This window comes from Oreochromis niloticus, linkage group LG3, assembly GCF_001858045.2.
Source record: "Oreochromis niloticus isolate F11D_XX linkage group LG3, O_niloticus_UMD_NMBU, whole genome shotgun sequence".
Lineage (NCBI taxonomy): Eukaryota > Metazoa > Chordata > Actinopteri > Cichliformes > Cichlidae > Oreochromis > Oreochromis niloticus.
The window spans coordinates 74,874,431-74,893,163 of NC_031967.2; the positions used below are offsets into that span (position 1 = coordinate 74,874,431).

General features: G+C 40.1%; 1 protein-coding gene across 1 annotated transcript in view; it reads right to left on the reverse strand.

The window, feature by feature from the left end:
* Positions 1 to 13,979, reverse strand: part of LOC112846016 (protein NLRC3-like) — a gene marked incomplete at its 5' end in the record, with an annotated part of 35,921 nt that extends 21,942 nt beyond the window's left edge. Inside the window, one exon of the mRNA XM_025905227.1 lies at positions 13,380 to 13,979. Coding sequence (XP_025761012.1) covers positions 13,380 to 13,979 — 600 coding nt within the window. The remainder of the gene's footprint in view (positions 1 to 13,379) is intronic.
* Positions 13,980 to 18,733: the final 4,754 nt, after the last annotated feature.

An 18,733-nucleotide genomic window follows, 5' to 3' on the forward strand; every position in this document is an offset into this window, starting at 1 on the left:
CTGTTTGTGTGTCACCAAATACCGTTTTAATATTTTTTAGCCGAGAATGTAGCGGTTTAATCTTCAAATGTCTGGTCGGTTTGTCAAGATACAGCCTCTTTGCAAAAGTGCTTCGATGATTTCGGAGATGTCTGCCCAGTCTCACGGCAAAGCGTGGGACAGACCCGCTCGCCTCGCAAGCATTCAAGCTTTCATTACCACCGACAAAGCGCAGGCCCCGGTACACAGCTGTAATAACCCTGCTGATACTGACTTCATTTACTGAGGTTATATTTATCGGGATTTTATTTCCTGATGTTCGTATGTGTCCTACGTGTTCCAGTCGCCAATTCTGAATTATAACTAACATTAAAAACAAGTTTAAAGAGGAGAGAGCGCAAATAAATCCGTTTAACATCTGATCTTTGGGTTTTTGTTCAGTAATCAGTAGAGATGGGTATTGATAAGATTTTCATGATTCCGATTCCATTTTCGATACTGTTTAACAATTCGATTCTCTTATCGATTCTTTAAAAAAAAAAAAAAAGGAGAACACTAAGGTCGATTAGCTTAGAACTTTGTTTTATATCTTCTCTTTGAAGAAGATAGAAATTTAGGAGTAGCATGGCCTTACAAACCCAACAGTGAGATCTTAAGAGATCCACAGCCTATGGCTCTTCAATGGGGTGTCACAGGGTACCCGGGGAAAAAAAATTGTAAATGTAAAACAATAAAATAAATATTCTTCTGTAGCAATAACAAAGTATAACATAAATTATTCTGTAGCAATTACACAAGAATTTCCAGTAATGTCCCTGCCTACAATTAAACACATTCACTTACCGAAAATCAGGGGCATCTGCTGTGGCAAATGGGTGCAAGGCTTTTACCACAAACTTAGTCACTGCTCGGTGACATTTGTCTATCCTGGCCTGAAAGGAGACGCTACCGGTAGACTGCAGCGAGAACTGCCAGCATCTGAGCCAGCCACACTCTGTCTCTCTCATCATGGTCACCTAAATGCACAGTAATGGCAGGTTTTGTAATGAGGCAGATCGCACTAACATAATATGCACTGTTAGTTGATTATTCACCTGCCGCATTAATGGGAGAGGACGTGCAAATGTTACCGCTGCTGCTGGGTTGAGATTCACGAGTCCGGAGCGGAATTAAAATCACGACATTCATTTAAGGTTATCGCGTGTTTTGTGAGCAAATGCTTTTGCATATTCGTAGTGTTTCCTCCCTTAAATGAAATATCTACTTTGCAAGTATTGCAAGTTGCCCTGTTGTCATCCGTTCTCGTAAAGTATAACCAAACTTTTCAGCGTTTGAGTTGCCATGTTTCCTGCCAGCTAAACGACGCTCCGCAACGTGGTGACGTTATTCGGGGTGACTGGAATCGATAAGGGAATCGTTTGCAAAAATGGCAAACAATTCCAACGAATTGAAACAGTGGGAACCAGTTCTCAACAAGAACAGGGTTTTGATACCCATCCCTAGTAATCAGCGTGACCTGCATATAAACGCATAAAATAGATAACGTTGGTGTTTCCGTCATGTAGTAACTGCTTTAACTGTACAAACGTGGTTCGACACTATGAAACACATACAGACTTCATGATGTTCGGCTAATATTTTTATTGTGAATATTAATCATGAGGGTAAACGGCCCTGTTCACCACGGAGCGAGGTCAGCATATCCACGATATCTTCAGCTCTATGAGTTAACACAGAGTTTCCCAGCTGACTAATCTAACAGTCATCTACGAATAATTCACGGGTCATATCAATATGATTTTACAGAAAATCATCCTTATTACTGCCAACTATTCCAGAGATGTGAAAATCTACAGCATAAAGAACACAAAATTATAGCAGTCTAACGAAACACTGTAACAGAGATGAACTGTCAGTTTGTCGCAGATCAAAGTGGAATGAAAGTGATTGGTTGAACAGGTGTTCGTGATCTGTGTTATCGGCATTTTCATCAGCGTAACAGACTCAGCAGCAGATTAGAATAACAGTTATACATTTAATAAATCACCAAATGAATACACGCAAGAAACGAGCAAACCTGTTCCGACAGTTTGAGTGTGTGTTCCCTCAGCTGCAGACTCGCTGCTGTTTAAATGTTTGAGAGGAAGATTAGATATAAAGCAAACGTCAAACATAGACTCTGTCTGCGTTCACATTTGATATGAGGCCAGGACGTATAGTGGCTGTGTCCTGTTTTAAGATCATACATGTAAAATTGTTGTCTGACCTCCGTCGATCCAGCCGCTCAGAGTCCGTGGTTACTGCATAAGCAGCTGTAATGTAAACAGCTGGCACAGCGGAAACCTACTGGCAGCATGGGTGTTTATGTTTTTCATTGCAAAAGAACTGTCTGAATGGTTAACTGAAGTTAACTTGGATAAATTATAGTTAAGGAGTATCACAGATAACGGCCACGTGAGCTGTGTGACTGTTCACCACTACACTGAAATCAGTAGGCTATTACTGAAATACACGTGCTATATCATAAACTATGATATAAATAGGGAGGTCCTATCAACATGTTTAGTTTTAAAGGACACCTTCCTGCCTTTAGTCTCATTCATGAGCAATATTAGTTTTCTTCTAACATCCAGAAGTCTGCACCATGTGTTTCATAGTTTGTAACACGCTGTTGCAAACTCTGCTCCTCTCGGTGGAAATGCGCCTTCTCTTTCCTTTTTGTATAAAAACATATTAAAAGTCAGTTTAATCTCAAAATTCACTGTTAAATCCAAAACACACCAGATAAAGAAAAGCGAACGGTTCAGTCTAACACATGTGCCAGTGAACCATTAAACTTCAGTAAAACTATGCAGTTATGAAACATAACTTTAACCTCAGCCAAACAGATTTGCTCAGTTGTAAATAAAACAGCGAAGAAAACGTCACCGAAAGACAAAACCTGAGTAAATTAAGTCCAGTGTTTAACCACTGAGAGCTGACAGGTGAGGAGGAGGATGCATGCAGGTAAACTGAGGGCCTGTTGAGCTGATCTCTGGTGTCATTAGAAAAATATCAGCTCGATATGTTACAGAAGCACAGAGACACAAGACCAGGCGGAAAGAGACGATCGTTCGGTGAAAACGAGAATCTGTGAGCTCGTTACACTCTGTCAGCTAACTGTTAGCAGAGCTAGTGATATCTCTGAAAACATCTGACGTGAAGATTATGCCACTACATTCGCAGCTAAAAAACTGTTAAAACAAACAAACAAACAAACTTCCCACGTGTGGGACTAATAAAGGTTATCTTATCTTATCTTAAAAGTGTAGTTGGTGACAAAAAAAACGGGGTATTTTAAAACTACACCACCACCATTGCTGCCTGTGATTTAGAATTCATTCTGGGATACCTGGCTACCCCAAGTCCACACAAGCAATCGATTATCTAGGATCGCTTGACTTAGTTTACACGGCAACCAATCAAATGTTAAAGGACAAGCTGCAGCAGCAGCGTTAACCCCGCCCACTTAGTTTGATGGGTGAGGCTGACAGATAAAATGATTTCAAGGCGAGACATGAAGGGGACAAAAATGCCATAATGAATTAAATAAATAAATCATTAAATAAGTAATTAAAACTGTCAATAATTATTTAAATGTGTTATTAACTAATTAAATATGTCAATAATTAATTAATTACATGTGTCGTAAATATTTATGTAATTATTATTTCCAATTGTAATTAATTATTTTAATTTATTTGTGCAGTAAGAGTAATTACTAGAGATGGCACGATACCACTTTTTTATGTCCGATACTGACATATTGATATCATAAATTTGGATATCTGCCGATACCGATATGAATCCGATATAGTGTGTTTTTTAATCAATAAAACTGTTTTTTTATATCTTGCTGCATTTTGTATAAGTTCATACTCAAGTTTAAATAAACAACAACACTAAAGCTATTCTGTTATACCTGTATGCAAAAAATACACTGCGCCCAAAATATTTCATAGTTCAGCAACACTGATCAATCTAATAAACTTAAACCTACTCCATCCTCCCTATTCTGGTATTTTAAAGAGTACTTAGCAGAAATATTAATCAACCTAAATAATAGGGTTGCAAACTCCCAGCAAAAAAAAAAAAAAAAGAAAAAATAGGGAACCACCCCCACCCTCCACCTCATGATACTTAATCGATGTAATCAACTTTAATTTGATGCAGTGTGAAAAAAAATGCACAGAAATAAATTATTTTTCAGGAATAATTAAATAGATTCAACATCTTTCTTCAACAGAATTGCAGACTGCACAGATGGTATCTTCCCAAAGGAAAAAGTACTAGCTTACTAGGGTATATTAGACTTAATAGTTACTATATACAATAATGGACTTCTATATATTTTACATCAGATTAAAACTTTGGGTGTAAGATTCAGATAATTATTTATTAAAAGCTAGACATTTTAAATGAGAATAAGAAAGAAAAGTATGTCTTTGTGCCCCCTTTTCCCTGTTCATGCCCTATCGGCCCCCCTGGCTAAACTTGCTAGATCCGCCCCTGCACAGTTACCAGCCGTCAGCTACGTAGAAAAGGATCCTGGTCTAGAAAGTAATATTAAATAAATTCTAACAACAGCTTATCAAGGTTAAACATGCTGCTGTTGTTCAGCCGCTGGTTTCCTCTTTCTGGTGCAAAGTGGGCCAAAAACAAAGAAGAGAGACGGACTCGCGACAGAAAAGCCGATCAGCTGATCATTAAGCAGTTTCACGATTGAAGTAGCAGCAAGAAGAGGCCGTCGCTCCATATACCGGTTGTTAAGCTTAACATGGGAATGCTTTACAAACATTCAGAGATGAACTTACACACTTGCTTTAATCTTTCTGGGATAACTTCCTCGGAGATGAAATGCTGGTTTGGTAGTGAGGCTCCAAATACACACAGCCGCTCTATCACGTGACGCATACTGCTCCGACGTGCTACGGTTATGAGCCGAGTTACGCCGTGTTGCAAGTTTTGTGAGGTGTTTTTTTGATGTTTAATGTTTAATATCCGATCCAGTAATTTAGGTCAGTATCGGACTGATACTGATACGTAATATCGGATCGGTCCATCTCTAGTAATTACTGCATAAATTATTAAGCCTATCAAGTGATAAATTCATTTTAAGACATAATCTAGTCCATGCTGTCTTGGAAGAAAACCCTTTTTTTTTTAAAATCCATTCCATCATTTTTTAGACCATGAGCAGGGAAAGACACACACTGCAGCTCAACTTTACATTTTTTCAAGCGCCCCAAGTCAGACAGTCACAGCCCATTTCTATGTGAGTATTCAAGTTAATCTAGAATAATATACTTTTAATACAACATCTAGTCAACATCAGCACTGTTGCTATAATTTTGATGGTTTGATAGCATAAGCCACAATTAAAGTCTTGTAACACTCATGCCAAGCATTATTGTTGCTGAGTTTCTGCACGCCGACTACTTTGGGCCGAGGCCCAGTCAAAGTCCAGGGCTGTTTTTTAGTCCCAGTCCGTCCCTGCTTGCTAGCATGTAAAAAAAAAAACGTTAAAGCTGCTGTCGTCTTGCTTTGTTAACTGGAATAAGTCTGAACTAGTGGGCCTGCTGATGCGCACACCCAACACAGACACTCTCTCTACTTTTAAGATTAGGCTTAAAACTTTCCTTTTTTCTAAAGCATATAGTTAGGGCTGGACCAGGTGACCCTGAATCCTCCTTTAGTTATGCTGCAATAGACGTAGGCTGCCGGGGATTCCCCTGATGCATTTAATTTTTCCTTTCCAGTCACCTTTCTCACTCACTATGTGTTAATAGACCTCTGTGCATTGAATCATATCTGTTATTAATCTCTGTCTCTCTTCCACAGCATGTCTTTCATCCTGTTTTCCTTCTCTCACCCCAACCAATCACAGCAGATGCCCCCGCCCCTCCCTGAGCCTGGTTCTGCTGGAGGTTTCTTCCTGTTAAAAGGGAGTTTTTCCTTCCCACTGTCTCCAAAGTGCTTGCTCGTAGGCCGTCATATGATTGTTGAGTCTTCTCTGTATGCATTATTGTAGAGTCTACCTTACAATATAAAGCGCCTTGAGGCGACTGTTGTTGTGATTTGGTGGTACATAAATCAAATTGAATTAAATTTAAGGAAACATTTATATACTAAGATACATCATCATATGTAAAATAAAATATTTGATTTGTCATATATGTAAAACAAAATGTCTTTTGATCTGACCTCAGAGTATTCAGTTTATAGTTTAAACTTTGTAGTCTAGCAGACAGAAGCTTCACTCCTGAATCCTGCAGGCTGTTGATACTCAGGTCCAACTCAGTCAGAGTACCGGACCAAGAGCTCAGAAGAGAGGACAGAGCTTCACAGCTTCTCTCTGAGAGTTCACAGATGTTGAGTCTGAAAATAAAAACATGAACAAAGACTGTTGTTAAAGTGTAATCAGGGTGTAATAACTAATCCTGTATTTTACAGAAGCCTTATAATATTGTTCTGAGTAGCTTAGTAAAACCTCATTTTAACTTAGAAATGATTAAAAACGCTACAAAACAACAATAAATGGATACATTTACCTTTACTGGCTAAATTGTTTGATTTATTTTCTCAGTTGATAAAAAAAAAAAAACATCATAAATAAAACAAAACAAAGCAGAATACAAATCGGTCAGACCTCAGAATTTTCAGTTTTGGACTCTGCACTGCAGTAGAAAGATGCTTTACTGCTGAAGCCTTCAGACTGTTGGTACTCAGGTCCAGCTCTCTCAGACTACAGGACTTGGAGCTGAGGTATGACAACAAATCTTCACAGCCTTCCTCTGAGAGGTTACAGCTGCTCAGTCTGAAAAACAAACAAACAAAAAAATATATATTAATTTATTTATATGCTGAACCTAGATAATAGATATAACAATTCTCTATACACTATAATGCAAATTTAAATGTTATATATTTATTTTAGTTAACTGTAGGAGAAAAAGATTACTTCAAATTTGTGGAAACACAATTATACCAGTGTATCTAAATGGAAACCAGTGAAGAGCGGGTAGATTTAGTGATACTAAATCGGTCACTTTATGAATACTAATATGTGTGATTACTGTTAATGTTATAAATAATGTATCACATGCTGGACTTGGTGCAGACTCTCGTTTCATTTTCTTTCTAAAACAAACTCCTTTGGCTCATTGCCATTTAAAGCCCGCTCTCCCTAAAGGCCAACTTTATTTTGATTGGATGACTTTATAAAGCTCACTGAAGGGCAGCAGCCAGTCATCATGAGCTCCATCTCCTCCACCTTCTGGTTTAGAAATTCTAAAAACTGTAAACTTCATGAAAACAAGATTGTAAGTAAACTCTTCTCTGATGCTATTTTACATTTTAGATCCACAGCAACAAAGTTCACAGCAGGACGTCTCTAGTCAGTCATTATTATGCTCATTACCTGTGTACTGTGAGGAACACTGGATTTTAGACACTAGCTGTATAAAACTGTTCCTGTTAAAGGTGTGTATAAAGGAGAGGAGCAGAAATGCAGACTTCAAGGAGAATGTTTGCTGTCAGGAAATATCCAAGGTAAAGCAGAGATCAATCCAGTCTCTTCCACTTAGCTCACAGAGAGACAGAAAAGCATTCTCACTCACACCGGCATGAAGTTTAGATCATCAGTTGACCTAACTGCATGTCTTTGGACATTGGGTGTTGAAGTGATTTTGTTAAAAGTTGTCATTGCTGTGCTTAAAATTTGTAATCCTTGTCTTAAATTGCATGTAAAGTTTCTGGTTTGCTTGATTGCTGAGGAATGTTTACTTCTTGCCCTTTAAGGGCTCACCTGTGCTTTGTATAGGGTGGGTTAAGCCATATATGGGCTCAGGGGAGATGACCCTTTTATGAATAGAGATGTTGCGCACGCACACGCACACACACACACATGCGCGCGCACACACACACACACACACGCGTGTGTGTCCCTATTCTGGTATTTTAAAGAGTACTTAGCAGAAATATTAAGCAACCTAACTAATAGGGTTGCAAACTCCCAGCAAAAAAAAAAAAAAATAGGGAACCACCCCCCACCCTCCACCTCATGATGCTTAATCGACGTAATCAACTTTAATTTGATGCAGTGTGAAAAAAAATGCACAGAAATAAATTATTGTCAATGGAGAGTTGTATTGGTAGTCAGTATAAGCTTTTAATGATATAAGTTTGCATATTGCATATGATAGAATACTGCATGATGACCTTTTGATGATTTAGACTGTTGTCCACTACAGGACTGTTTTATAAATTCTTTCTTACAGCTGAACAAGCTGTTATTATTTCACTCCTGCCAGGAAGAGGAGAGCTGGACACTCTTATCTGACGCGCCCTAACAAGAAAAGGGGCCGCGTCTTTCTGTATCCCACAACACACATGCATACACCTAAACCACTCTTATCTTCACTCCCTACGCACTAACCTTCCTCTGCCTATGAATAGACGTATTCACTGTTGTATTATTTTTGCATATAAATAAAGACAAGTGCAAGAACAGAGGGCTGATCACAGGGCCCCCACTCTGTTGTGAGCGTTCTGTGACCGCCCTTGCAAGTAAAGATCTACAGTGTGTGTCTCTTCACTCTTAGACTCTCAGCTGAAGAAGTGTCATTTAGAATAAATCTTTTGACAATTATTTTTCAAGAATAATTAAATAGATTCAACATCTTTCTTCAACAGAATTGCAGACTGCACAGATGGTATCTTCCCAAAGGAAAAAGTACTAGCTTACTAGGGTATATTAGACTTAATAGTTACTATATACAATAATGGACTTCTATATATTTTACATCAGATTAAAACTTTGGGTGTAAGATTCAGATAATTATTTATTAAAAGCTAGACATTTTAAATGAGAATAAGAAAGAAACGTATGTCTTTGTGCCCCCCTTTTCCCTGTTCATGCCCTATCGGCCCCCCTGGCTAAACTTTGATAGATCCGCCCCTGCACAGTTACCAGCCGTCAGCTACGTAGAAAAGGATCCTGGTCTAGAAAGTAATATTAAATAAATTCTAACAACAGCTTATCAAGCTTAAACGTGCTGCTGTTGTTCAGCCGCTGGTTTCCTCTTTCTGGTGCAAAGTGGGCCGAAAACAAAGAAGAGAGACGGACTCGCGACAGAAAAGCCGATCAGCTGATCATTAAGCAGTTTCACAATTGAAGTAGCAGCAAGAAGAGGCCGTCGCTCCATATATCGGTTGTTAAGCTTAACGTGGGTATGCTTTACAAACATTCAGAGATGAACTTACACACTTGCTTTACTTTTCTCTGGGATAACTTCCTCGGAGATGAAATGCTGGTTTGGTAGCGAGGCTACAAATACACACAGCCGCTCTATCACGTGACGCACACCGCTCCGACGTGCTACGGTTATAGGCCGAGTTACGCCGTGTCGCAAGTTTTGTGAGGTGCTTTTTTGATATTTAATGGATCGGATTACATGTTTTATTTCTCTCCGATATCCGATCCGGTAATTTAGGTCAGTATCGGACCGATACCGATACGTAATATCGGATCGGTCCATCTCTAATTTGGTGTGGTATATGGGGTACAATGATAGTGGGTCCATTCTTCATCAATGGAAACCTCAAGGCCACTGGATATTTGAAATGGTAAAAAGTGGCCTGTATTTGTATAGCGCTTTACTAGTCCCGAAGGACCCCAAAGCGCTTTACACATTCAGTCATCTACCCATTCACACACTGGTGATGGCAAGCTACATTGTAGCCACAGCCACCCTGGGGCGCACTGACAGAGGCGAGGCTGCCGGACACTGGCGCCACCGGGCCCTCTGACCACCACCAGTAGGCAACAGGTGAAGTGTCTTGCCCAAGGACACAACGACCGGGACTGTCGGAACCGGGGCTCGAACCGGCAACCTTCCTATTACATGACGAACTGCCAACTCAAATTGCTACATGATGATGTGTTTCCCTCTTTATGCACTGAAGCTGGCACGTTCCCTGAGTTTTTCCAGCAAGATGGTGCACCACCACATTATGGGTGCCAGGTCCGAGCATTCCTAGATGAACAGTTTCCTAGAAAGTGGATTGGTCATCGTGGGCCAGTTGAATGGCCCCCAAGGTCTCCTGATTTGACCCCCTTAGACTTTTATCTTTGGGGTCATCTGAAGGCAATTGTCTATGGTGTGAAGATACGAGATGTGCAGCACCTGAAACTACGGATACTGGATGCCTGTGCTGGCATTTCTCCTGCGGTGTTGCTATCAGTGTGTGAAGAGTGGGAGAAGAGGGTTGCATTGACAATCCAAAACAATGGGCAGCACATTGAACACATTTTATAAGTGGCCAGAAACTTGTAAATAACTCATGAAAGAATAAAGTTACGTTGAAACCAAGCACACCATTGTTTTTCTTGTGACATGACCAATAAGTTTGATGTGTCACATGGCCCTCTTCCTATTGTAAAAACAAAAGTTGTATCCAAGATGGCCGATTTCTAAATGACCACCATGGTCACCACCCATCTTGAGGAGTTTGCCCCCTCACATATACTAATGTGCTACAAACAGGACTTTAATATCACCAACCATTCCCATGTTATTACGGTGTATCCATATAAATGGCCCACCCTGTATATTCTTAGTGCTTATTTTCTGTTTATATTGTTTTATGTAGGCCAGTGTAGTAAAAAGGCCACTTTTCAGTCATAAAGTATGTTAAAGGTCACAAAGTGGTGAGCAAGACTGAAATACTATTGCAAGAAAACGAAACTGTGCAGACAGGAAGTCTTGTGCAGATCTGCAGAGGCAGTATGTTAAGAACAGGATGCAGAAGCGCATGTAATCAGCAACACACACACACTCACACACATCAAGTAAGGGAAGAGGTAAATAAGTTGTTTTGATCGAAACTGTGTATGACGTGGAAGTACCAAATTAATATGAGAAGCTAGGGTACAGACGTTTTTGCAACTACAGGGCAGACATGTAGTACTGAAATAGATCAAGTGACGTTTTAGTAGGGGAGGAACGAGCGGATTATAACATAGGCGATATGCTTGTAATGCTTCAGATCTGCAGGGGGCTTAGCCCTGCACAACTCCTTTTCCGGAAAAGAATAAATAAAAGAATGATTGAAAAGCTTTGACCACACCGAGTCGCGTCTTCTCTGTCCAGTTAGGAGAATAAAACAACCGGATTTGATAATATGTTTTCTGACAAGAAACAGGACCTGAGTGACAATTTCAGTTATGAAGCCCAAGTTTTTCCCTCCACACTGGATGTAATTAGGACAGCCACAGCAGATTTATATTTTTAAAAAGGGAGAGTGTGCAAACCAGACCTTAAGTCACGAATATCAGAAAAAGATGTAGGTATAGTCTAGTAACTTAAGTATATGCTTTAGAAAAAAAGAGCTAAACTCCTGGAGTTGGAAACAAGTGAACAACCTGAGGATAATAAAACAGTCAAAGGGGCTGAAGGATCCGAGCTCTGTTCTTATAGGCTGGGTCTGGATTGTGCTTTGATAAGAGTTACAGAGAAAAATGTCTTAGGCTACGTTCACACTGCAGGCGAAAGCGCATCAAATCCGATTTTTTTGACCCTATGCCACCCATATCCGATCCTGGTATGACAGTGTGAACGGCACAAATCCGATATTTTCAAATCCGATCTGGGTCACTTTCGTATGTGGTACTGAATCCGATACATATCCGATGTTTTAGAAAGCGACTGCTGTTTGAACGGTCAGGTCGCATTAAATCCGTCTTTTACGTCACTGACACGAGACAGACGCCGATTATCAGCGCCCGAGAAGACATCGCGAACGCTTCCTGGCCATCCAGTGTAGATGTCAGTGAAACTGTTGGGAAGACAACGTTGGAGAAACATGAACATTTTATTTGTACTGTATAATCTGCAGATTCTGACAGAAACCTGCAACTATCCTTTGAAGCACCGCTCCTCTCTAAAACAGCAATAAGGATAATTATTAGGTTATTTACATTATTATGTAAATAACAACATAACTTAAAGCAAACATTGTGAAACGTAAAGTCCGAAGTCTTTATATTGAGGGCCATCAGTCAAACAATATTGTTTGCTCTGGGTCTAAACAGAGCGCGTTGTGTGTGACATCTTCTTTTGCGCATGCGGGCCGCTTTGAGCGTTCACACTAGAGCGCGTTTGCTGTTGCATTTTATTTGTAGTGTGAACAAGCAGACAAAAAAAATCGTATTTGATCAAAAAATCGGAATTGAGCATTACGACCTGCAGTGTGAACGTAGCCTTAGAATTATTGACACGTTCCGCTGGAGTGAAACATTGAAACTACCATATATCTACTGAGTGACTGATGATCATTTAATTCAGAATTTTTGTTATTTTAATGTCTTCTTTGAACTGAGCATTTCTGATTTGTTTCCCATGAAATTAAGAATGAAGAGATGAGTTCATATTTACTTACAGAGCTTTGTTGGAGACTTGGACCACTGGCAGCAGCCTCAGAAGAGCCTTCTCTGAAGCAGTGTATTTCTTCAGGTCAAACACATCCAGATCATCTTCTGATGACAGTAAGATGAAGGCCAGAGCTGACCACTGAGCAGGAGACAGTTTATCTGTGGAGAGACTTCCTGATCTCAGGGACTGTTGGATCTCCTCCACTAGAGAACGATCATTCAGTTCATTCAGACAGTGGAGCAGATTGATGCTTTTCTCTCCAGACAGATTCTTACTGAGCTTCTTCTTGATGTACTGGACTGTTTCCTGATTGGTCTGTGAGCTACTTCCTGTCTGTGTCAGCAGACCTTCTAGAAGAGTCTGATTGGTCTGCAGAGAAAGACCCACAAGGAAGCGGAGGAACAAGTCCAGGTGTCCATTTGGACTCTGTAAGGCCTTGTCCACAGCAGTCATGTACAAGTCTGTCTCTGCATATTCTTCCGTTTCAGATTCATCGGATGTTGTTTGTTGTTCTTCCAGCAGACTAATTACAGAGTTTTTGAAGGTCAGATGGACATGAAGAGCAGCCAGAAACTCCTGAACACTCAGATGGATGAAGCAGAACACCTTATTCTCAACCTGGTACAGTCTTCTCACCTCTTTAAAGATCTGTGTGAACACTCCTGAGTACACTGAGGCTGCTCTGATATCGATCCCACACTCTGTCAGGTCTGATTCATAGAAGATCAGGTTTCCTTTCTGCAGCTGATCAAAAGCCAGTTTTCCCAGAGACTCAATCATCTTCCTGCTCTCTGGACTCCAGTGTGCATCTGTCTCAGCTCCTCCATCATACTTGACCTTCTTCACTTTGGCCTGAACCACCAGGAAGTGGATGTACATCTCAGTCAGGGTCTTGGGCAGCTGTCCTCCCTCTCTGGTTTCCAGCACATCCTCCAGAACTGTAGCAGTGATCCAGCAGAAGACTGGGATGTGGCACATGATGTGGAGGCTTCGTGATGTCTTGATGTGGGAGATGATCCTGCTGGCCTGCTCCTTATCTCTGGATCTCTTCCTGAAGTACTCCTCCTTCTGTGGGTCAGTGAACCCTCTGACCTCTGTCACCATGTCAACACAGTCAGGAGGGATCTGATTGGCTGCTGCAGGTCGTGTGGTTATCCAGAGGCGAGCAGAGGGAAGCAGTTTCCCCCTGATGAGGTTTATCAGCAGCACATCCACTGAGGTGGACTTTCTAGGGTCAGTTAGGATTGTAGTTTTATGGAAGTCCAGAGGAAGTCGACACTCATCCAGACCATCAAAGATGAACACAACCTGGGAGTCTTCAAAGCTGCAGATTCCTGCTTCTTTGGTTTCAGTAAAGAAGTGATGAACAAGTTCCATCAAGCTGAACTTTTCCTCTTTCAGCACATTCAGCTCTCTGAAAGTGAATGGAAATATGAACTGGATGTCCTGGTTGGCTTTGTCTTCAGCCCAGTCCAGGGTGTATTTCTGTGTTAAGACTGTTTTCCCAATGCCAGCCACTCCCTTTGTCAGCACTGTTCTGATTGGTTCATCTCTTCCAGGTGGGAGTTTAAAGATGTCTTCTTGTCTGATTGGTGTTTCTGTTTTTTTTGTTTTCCTGGATGCTGTTTCAATCTGTCTGACCTCATGTTCATCATTGACCTCTGCAGTCCCTCCCTCTGTGATGTAGAGCTCTGTGTAGATCTGATTCAAAAGGGTTGGGTTTCCTGCTTTAGCGATGCCCTCAAACACACTCTGGAACTCAGCCTTCAGCTTAGACTTCAGTTTAAGTTGACACCACTGAAGAGTCTCTGAATTTAAAACAGTAGATGAGATGATTAGTCCAATATGGTCCATACATTGCCAACAACTTATATATCCATTGATTTGGATCTTAATAACTTTTGTTTAAATCTCATTGGATGTTTTTGTAGCATATGAGTTACACTTTTAAATTTCACCAAAACATGCTCTGTTTAATTAAATATTTCATTTTGTGTTTTAATCTCCTGCCTATGTGATCTGAGTCTGTGTGTGTTTGTGCAGCTACCTGAACACTACTCCAACAGAGGTCGATTATCTTGTTAATAATTTTACCTCCTCACTACGTACGACTCTGGATACTGTAGCTCCTGTGAAAACTAAGGCCTCAAATCAGAAGTACCTGACTCCGTGGTATAATTCTCAAACACGTAGCCTAAAGCAGATAACTCGTACGCTGGAGAGGAAATGGCGTGTCACAAATTTAGAGGATCATCATTTAGCCTGGAGAAATAGTTTGCTTTATAAGAAAGCCCTCCATAAAGCTAGAACATCTTACTATTCATCACTGATTGAAGAAAATAAGAACAACCCAGGTTTCTCTTCAGCACTGTAGCCAGGCTGAAAAACAGTCAGAGCTCTGTTGAGCCAACCATCCCTTTAACGTTAACTAGTAATGACTTCATGAACTTCTTCACAAATACAATTTTTATCATTAGAGAAAAATTACCAATAATCATCCCACAGATGTAATATTATCTACAGCTACTTTTAGTACCATCGATGTTAAGTTAGACTCTTTTTCTCCAATTGATCTTTCTGAGTTAACTTCAACAATTATTTCCTCCAAACCATCAACGTGTCTTTTAGACCCCATTCCTACAAAACTGCTCAAAGAAGTCCTGCCATTAATTAATGCTTCGATCTTAAATATGATCAACCTATCTCTAATAATTGGCTATGTACCACAGGCCTTCAAGCTGGCTGTAGTTAAACCTTTACTCAAAAGCCATCTCTAGACCCAGCAGTCTCAGCTAATTATAGGCCAATCTCCAACCTTCCCTTCATATCAAACATCCTTGAAAGAGTAGTTGTCAAACAGCTAACAGATCATCTGCAGAGGAATGGCTTATTTGAAGCGTTTCAGTCAGGTTTCAGAGCTCATCACAGCACAGAAACAGCTTTAGTGAAGGTTACAAATGATCTTCTTATGGCCTCTGACAGTGGACTCATCTCTGTGCTTGTCCTGCTAGACCTCAGTGCAGCGTTCGATACTGTTGATCATAATATCCTATTAGAGCGATTAGAACATGCTGTAGGTATTACAGGTACTGTGCTGCAGTGGTTTGTATCATATCTATCTAATAGACTCCAATTTGTACATGTAAATGGAGAGTCGTCTTCACACACTAAGGTCAATTATGGTGTTCCACAGGGTTCAGTGCTAGGACCAATTCTATTTACATTATACATGCTTCCCTTAGGCAGTATTATCAGAAGACATAGTATACATTTTCACTGCTATGCAGATGACACCCAACTCTATCTGTCCATGAAGCCAGGTAACACACACCAATTAGTTAAACTGCAGGAATGTCTTAAAGACATAAAGACCTGGATGGCCGCTAACTTTCTGCTTCTTAATTCAGATAAAACTGAGGTTATTGTACTCGGCCCTGAAAATCTTAGAAATATGGTATCTAAGCAGATTCTTACTCTGGATGGCATTAACTTGGCCTCCAGTAACACTGTGAGGAACCTTGGAGTCATTTTTTGACCAGGACATGTCCTTCAACACACATATTAAACAAATATGTAAGACCGCCTTCTTACATTTGCGCAACATCTCTAAAGTTAGAAATATCCTGTCTCAGAGTGACGCTGAAAAACTAGTTCATGCATTTATTACTTCTAGGCTGGACTACTGTAATTCATTATTATCAGGAAGTCCTAAAAATCCTGCTCCTCACATACAAGGTCTTAAATAATCAGGCCCCATCTTATCTTAATGACCTTGTAGTACCATATCACCCTATCGAGATTGAAAATGTGACGTCATTCAGGGGTAAAACCGCAAAGGATTCTGGGAACTCGTGGCAAGAGGTACTAGTGCATGCAGGCTTTCAATTGAAATCAGTTACACAGCGATAAAAAGAAACACAAATAATGGCAAGAAGCTGTTGTATTATTAACTGCAATAGCCGGTCACATGACAGCCACGGGAAGCCGACGGGTAAAGAGATCAGTTGTTATCGGATTACGTTGTTGAAGAGAAATTGTTCAAGCCATGTTTCCGAAGTAACAAAGAGCCGACGGATGGCCTGGATTGCAGCCAATCAAAGACCAAATATACCGTCCCAGAACACTCCAGCTCATATGTTAGTCTGCTCCAAGCATTCCCACAAAGGTAAGTGTTTTGTAGTAGTTAATACGTCATTTTTCATAACATAATTGGTGATATAGGTTACAAGCAAGTCGGGCGCTGAACAGAAATGGTCGTGCTATGCTCCTTTGTTTATTGTGCATAAATAACGAATTGTGCTGACACAATATTGCGTTTCGCTTCTGTTATTACCATGGTACATTGACAAAAACGTATACTTTTATTCACAGGATAAAACAGTGTTTTTGTATCACTAATTGCCCAGTACGATTACAGCATACAATATTATTGTTACTGCTACATTTCTGTAATGCGTACCAGAAATTATTTCCACTACTAATTAATTACCGTTGAGCTCAAAGGTCTTATTAACCCTTTAAGACCTACCATAGAACCAAGTCCGCCAGAGCTTATATTATATTTTTACATGCTGTAGTGCCAATTTTGGGAGCATTTCAAGTTGATATACATCAATACAACCATTATAGCCCACATTTTAATAATATGTATGCATTAAGTGCATAGTAGTTACATAAATTGCAAAAAAGTGCAATAAACTACAAAAACATTGAAAATGGTTTTTGTTTTTTTAACATATATTTCTAGTTAGAGAAATTTAAGAGGCTTATCCCTCAAAACTGTAAATACAAAAAAGTTGCACAAAATAGTTTCCCACCACAGGAAATTTATTGAGTGTCTTCATAGTTTTATTTTTGAAATACACCAATTTTTATATACTGCAGGAAAAATGAAAATAAATATTACAATGCAAATTTGCAAAAAAGCAGCATATGCATCAAAATAAACTATTTCCAGCAGTGCAATTTGAGTTCTAAGCATCCCAGAAACGACACAGAAAGTCATAAAGTCAAAGATAACTTTTAAAAACACCAGTATAGGCTCATGAGGCCCTGATAGGAAAAAAACCACATTTCCGCGAAAATGACGTCACTTCCGGTTTCTGGCAGGTAATGGCGGACATGCGAAAGTTCGCGCTGACGTCTATTCCAGCGTAGGAAGTGTTTTGCGAACAGCTGATCGGATCGGCAAAGCGTGTTTCTGGAATATTATGTTTTTGTTGCTGCAAGCGCTTTTTATGCAGTTTTTGCAACGCTATATGTGGAAGGAAACCGTGACCTAGGACAAGCTGATGGCATAAGATGTAAGTACAACTCCTTCGGTTTCATATGCAAAAAAAATTATTGCTCTAGCTTACGTGGTTGCAGTGCTACCAGGATTTAAAAATAGTTACGCAAAACGGAGCGTGCCCGCTCCGACCGGTTTTAAAGGGTTAATAAAGGGTTAACGAATGTGTATTTATGAAGACGATTTGTGAGACTGGTAAACTTACCTTTGCTTGTACGATGGTCTTTCATTCTACACGGTGCATTTCAAGGTCCCGTACCCATCCGTCGGTAAACTGTACCTGGGCTTGTTGCAGTGACCTGAAGTTACTAAACTTCATGAGTGTATGTACTCACTCCAAGAACCGTATAATTATAAATATGAGCGTGGTGAAAGTTGGGCAGCACGCTAATGTCTTTTGTCTACTCACCACTTTAATCACACTCTAGATCTTGTGTTCGTAAGGGTCTGACCCTTTCACTCCTTTGATTTTTTCCTCGTATCTTTTCTTTGCCTTTTCATCAAGTCTGTCTTTGTACGGACCGGCATTGTTCTCCTTCGTTTTGTACATACCTTTTTTGGGGGGGCAAAGAAAAACCAAGAAGGTATTGGAACCGGAGAATGAACGTTTTGCGGTGCTGCAAATGCTTGCATTTGATGTGGTACTTGGATTGTTTTGCCACGAGTTACCGGCATGCAATGCGCGAAAGTCACATGGTCTGTCAATCTCTATTAGAGCACTTCGCTCTCGCACTGCAGGCTTACTTGTTGTTCCCAGAGTATTTAAAAGTAGAATGGCAGAGCCTTCAGTTTTCAGGCCCCTCTTCTGTGGAACCAGCTTCCAGTGTGGTTTCAGGAGACAGACACTATCTCTACTTTCAAGATTAGGCTTCAAACTTTCCTTTTTGCTAAAGCATATAGTTAGGGCTGGAACATGTTGCTCTGATTTTGAAAGAGTGAAGCTCTAAATGTGTTATGAAGTCATTGTATAACTTTCCTAAAGCATGACTTGTTT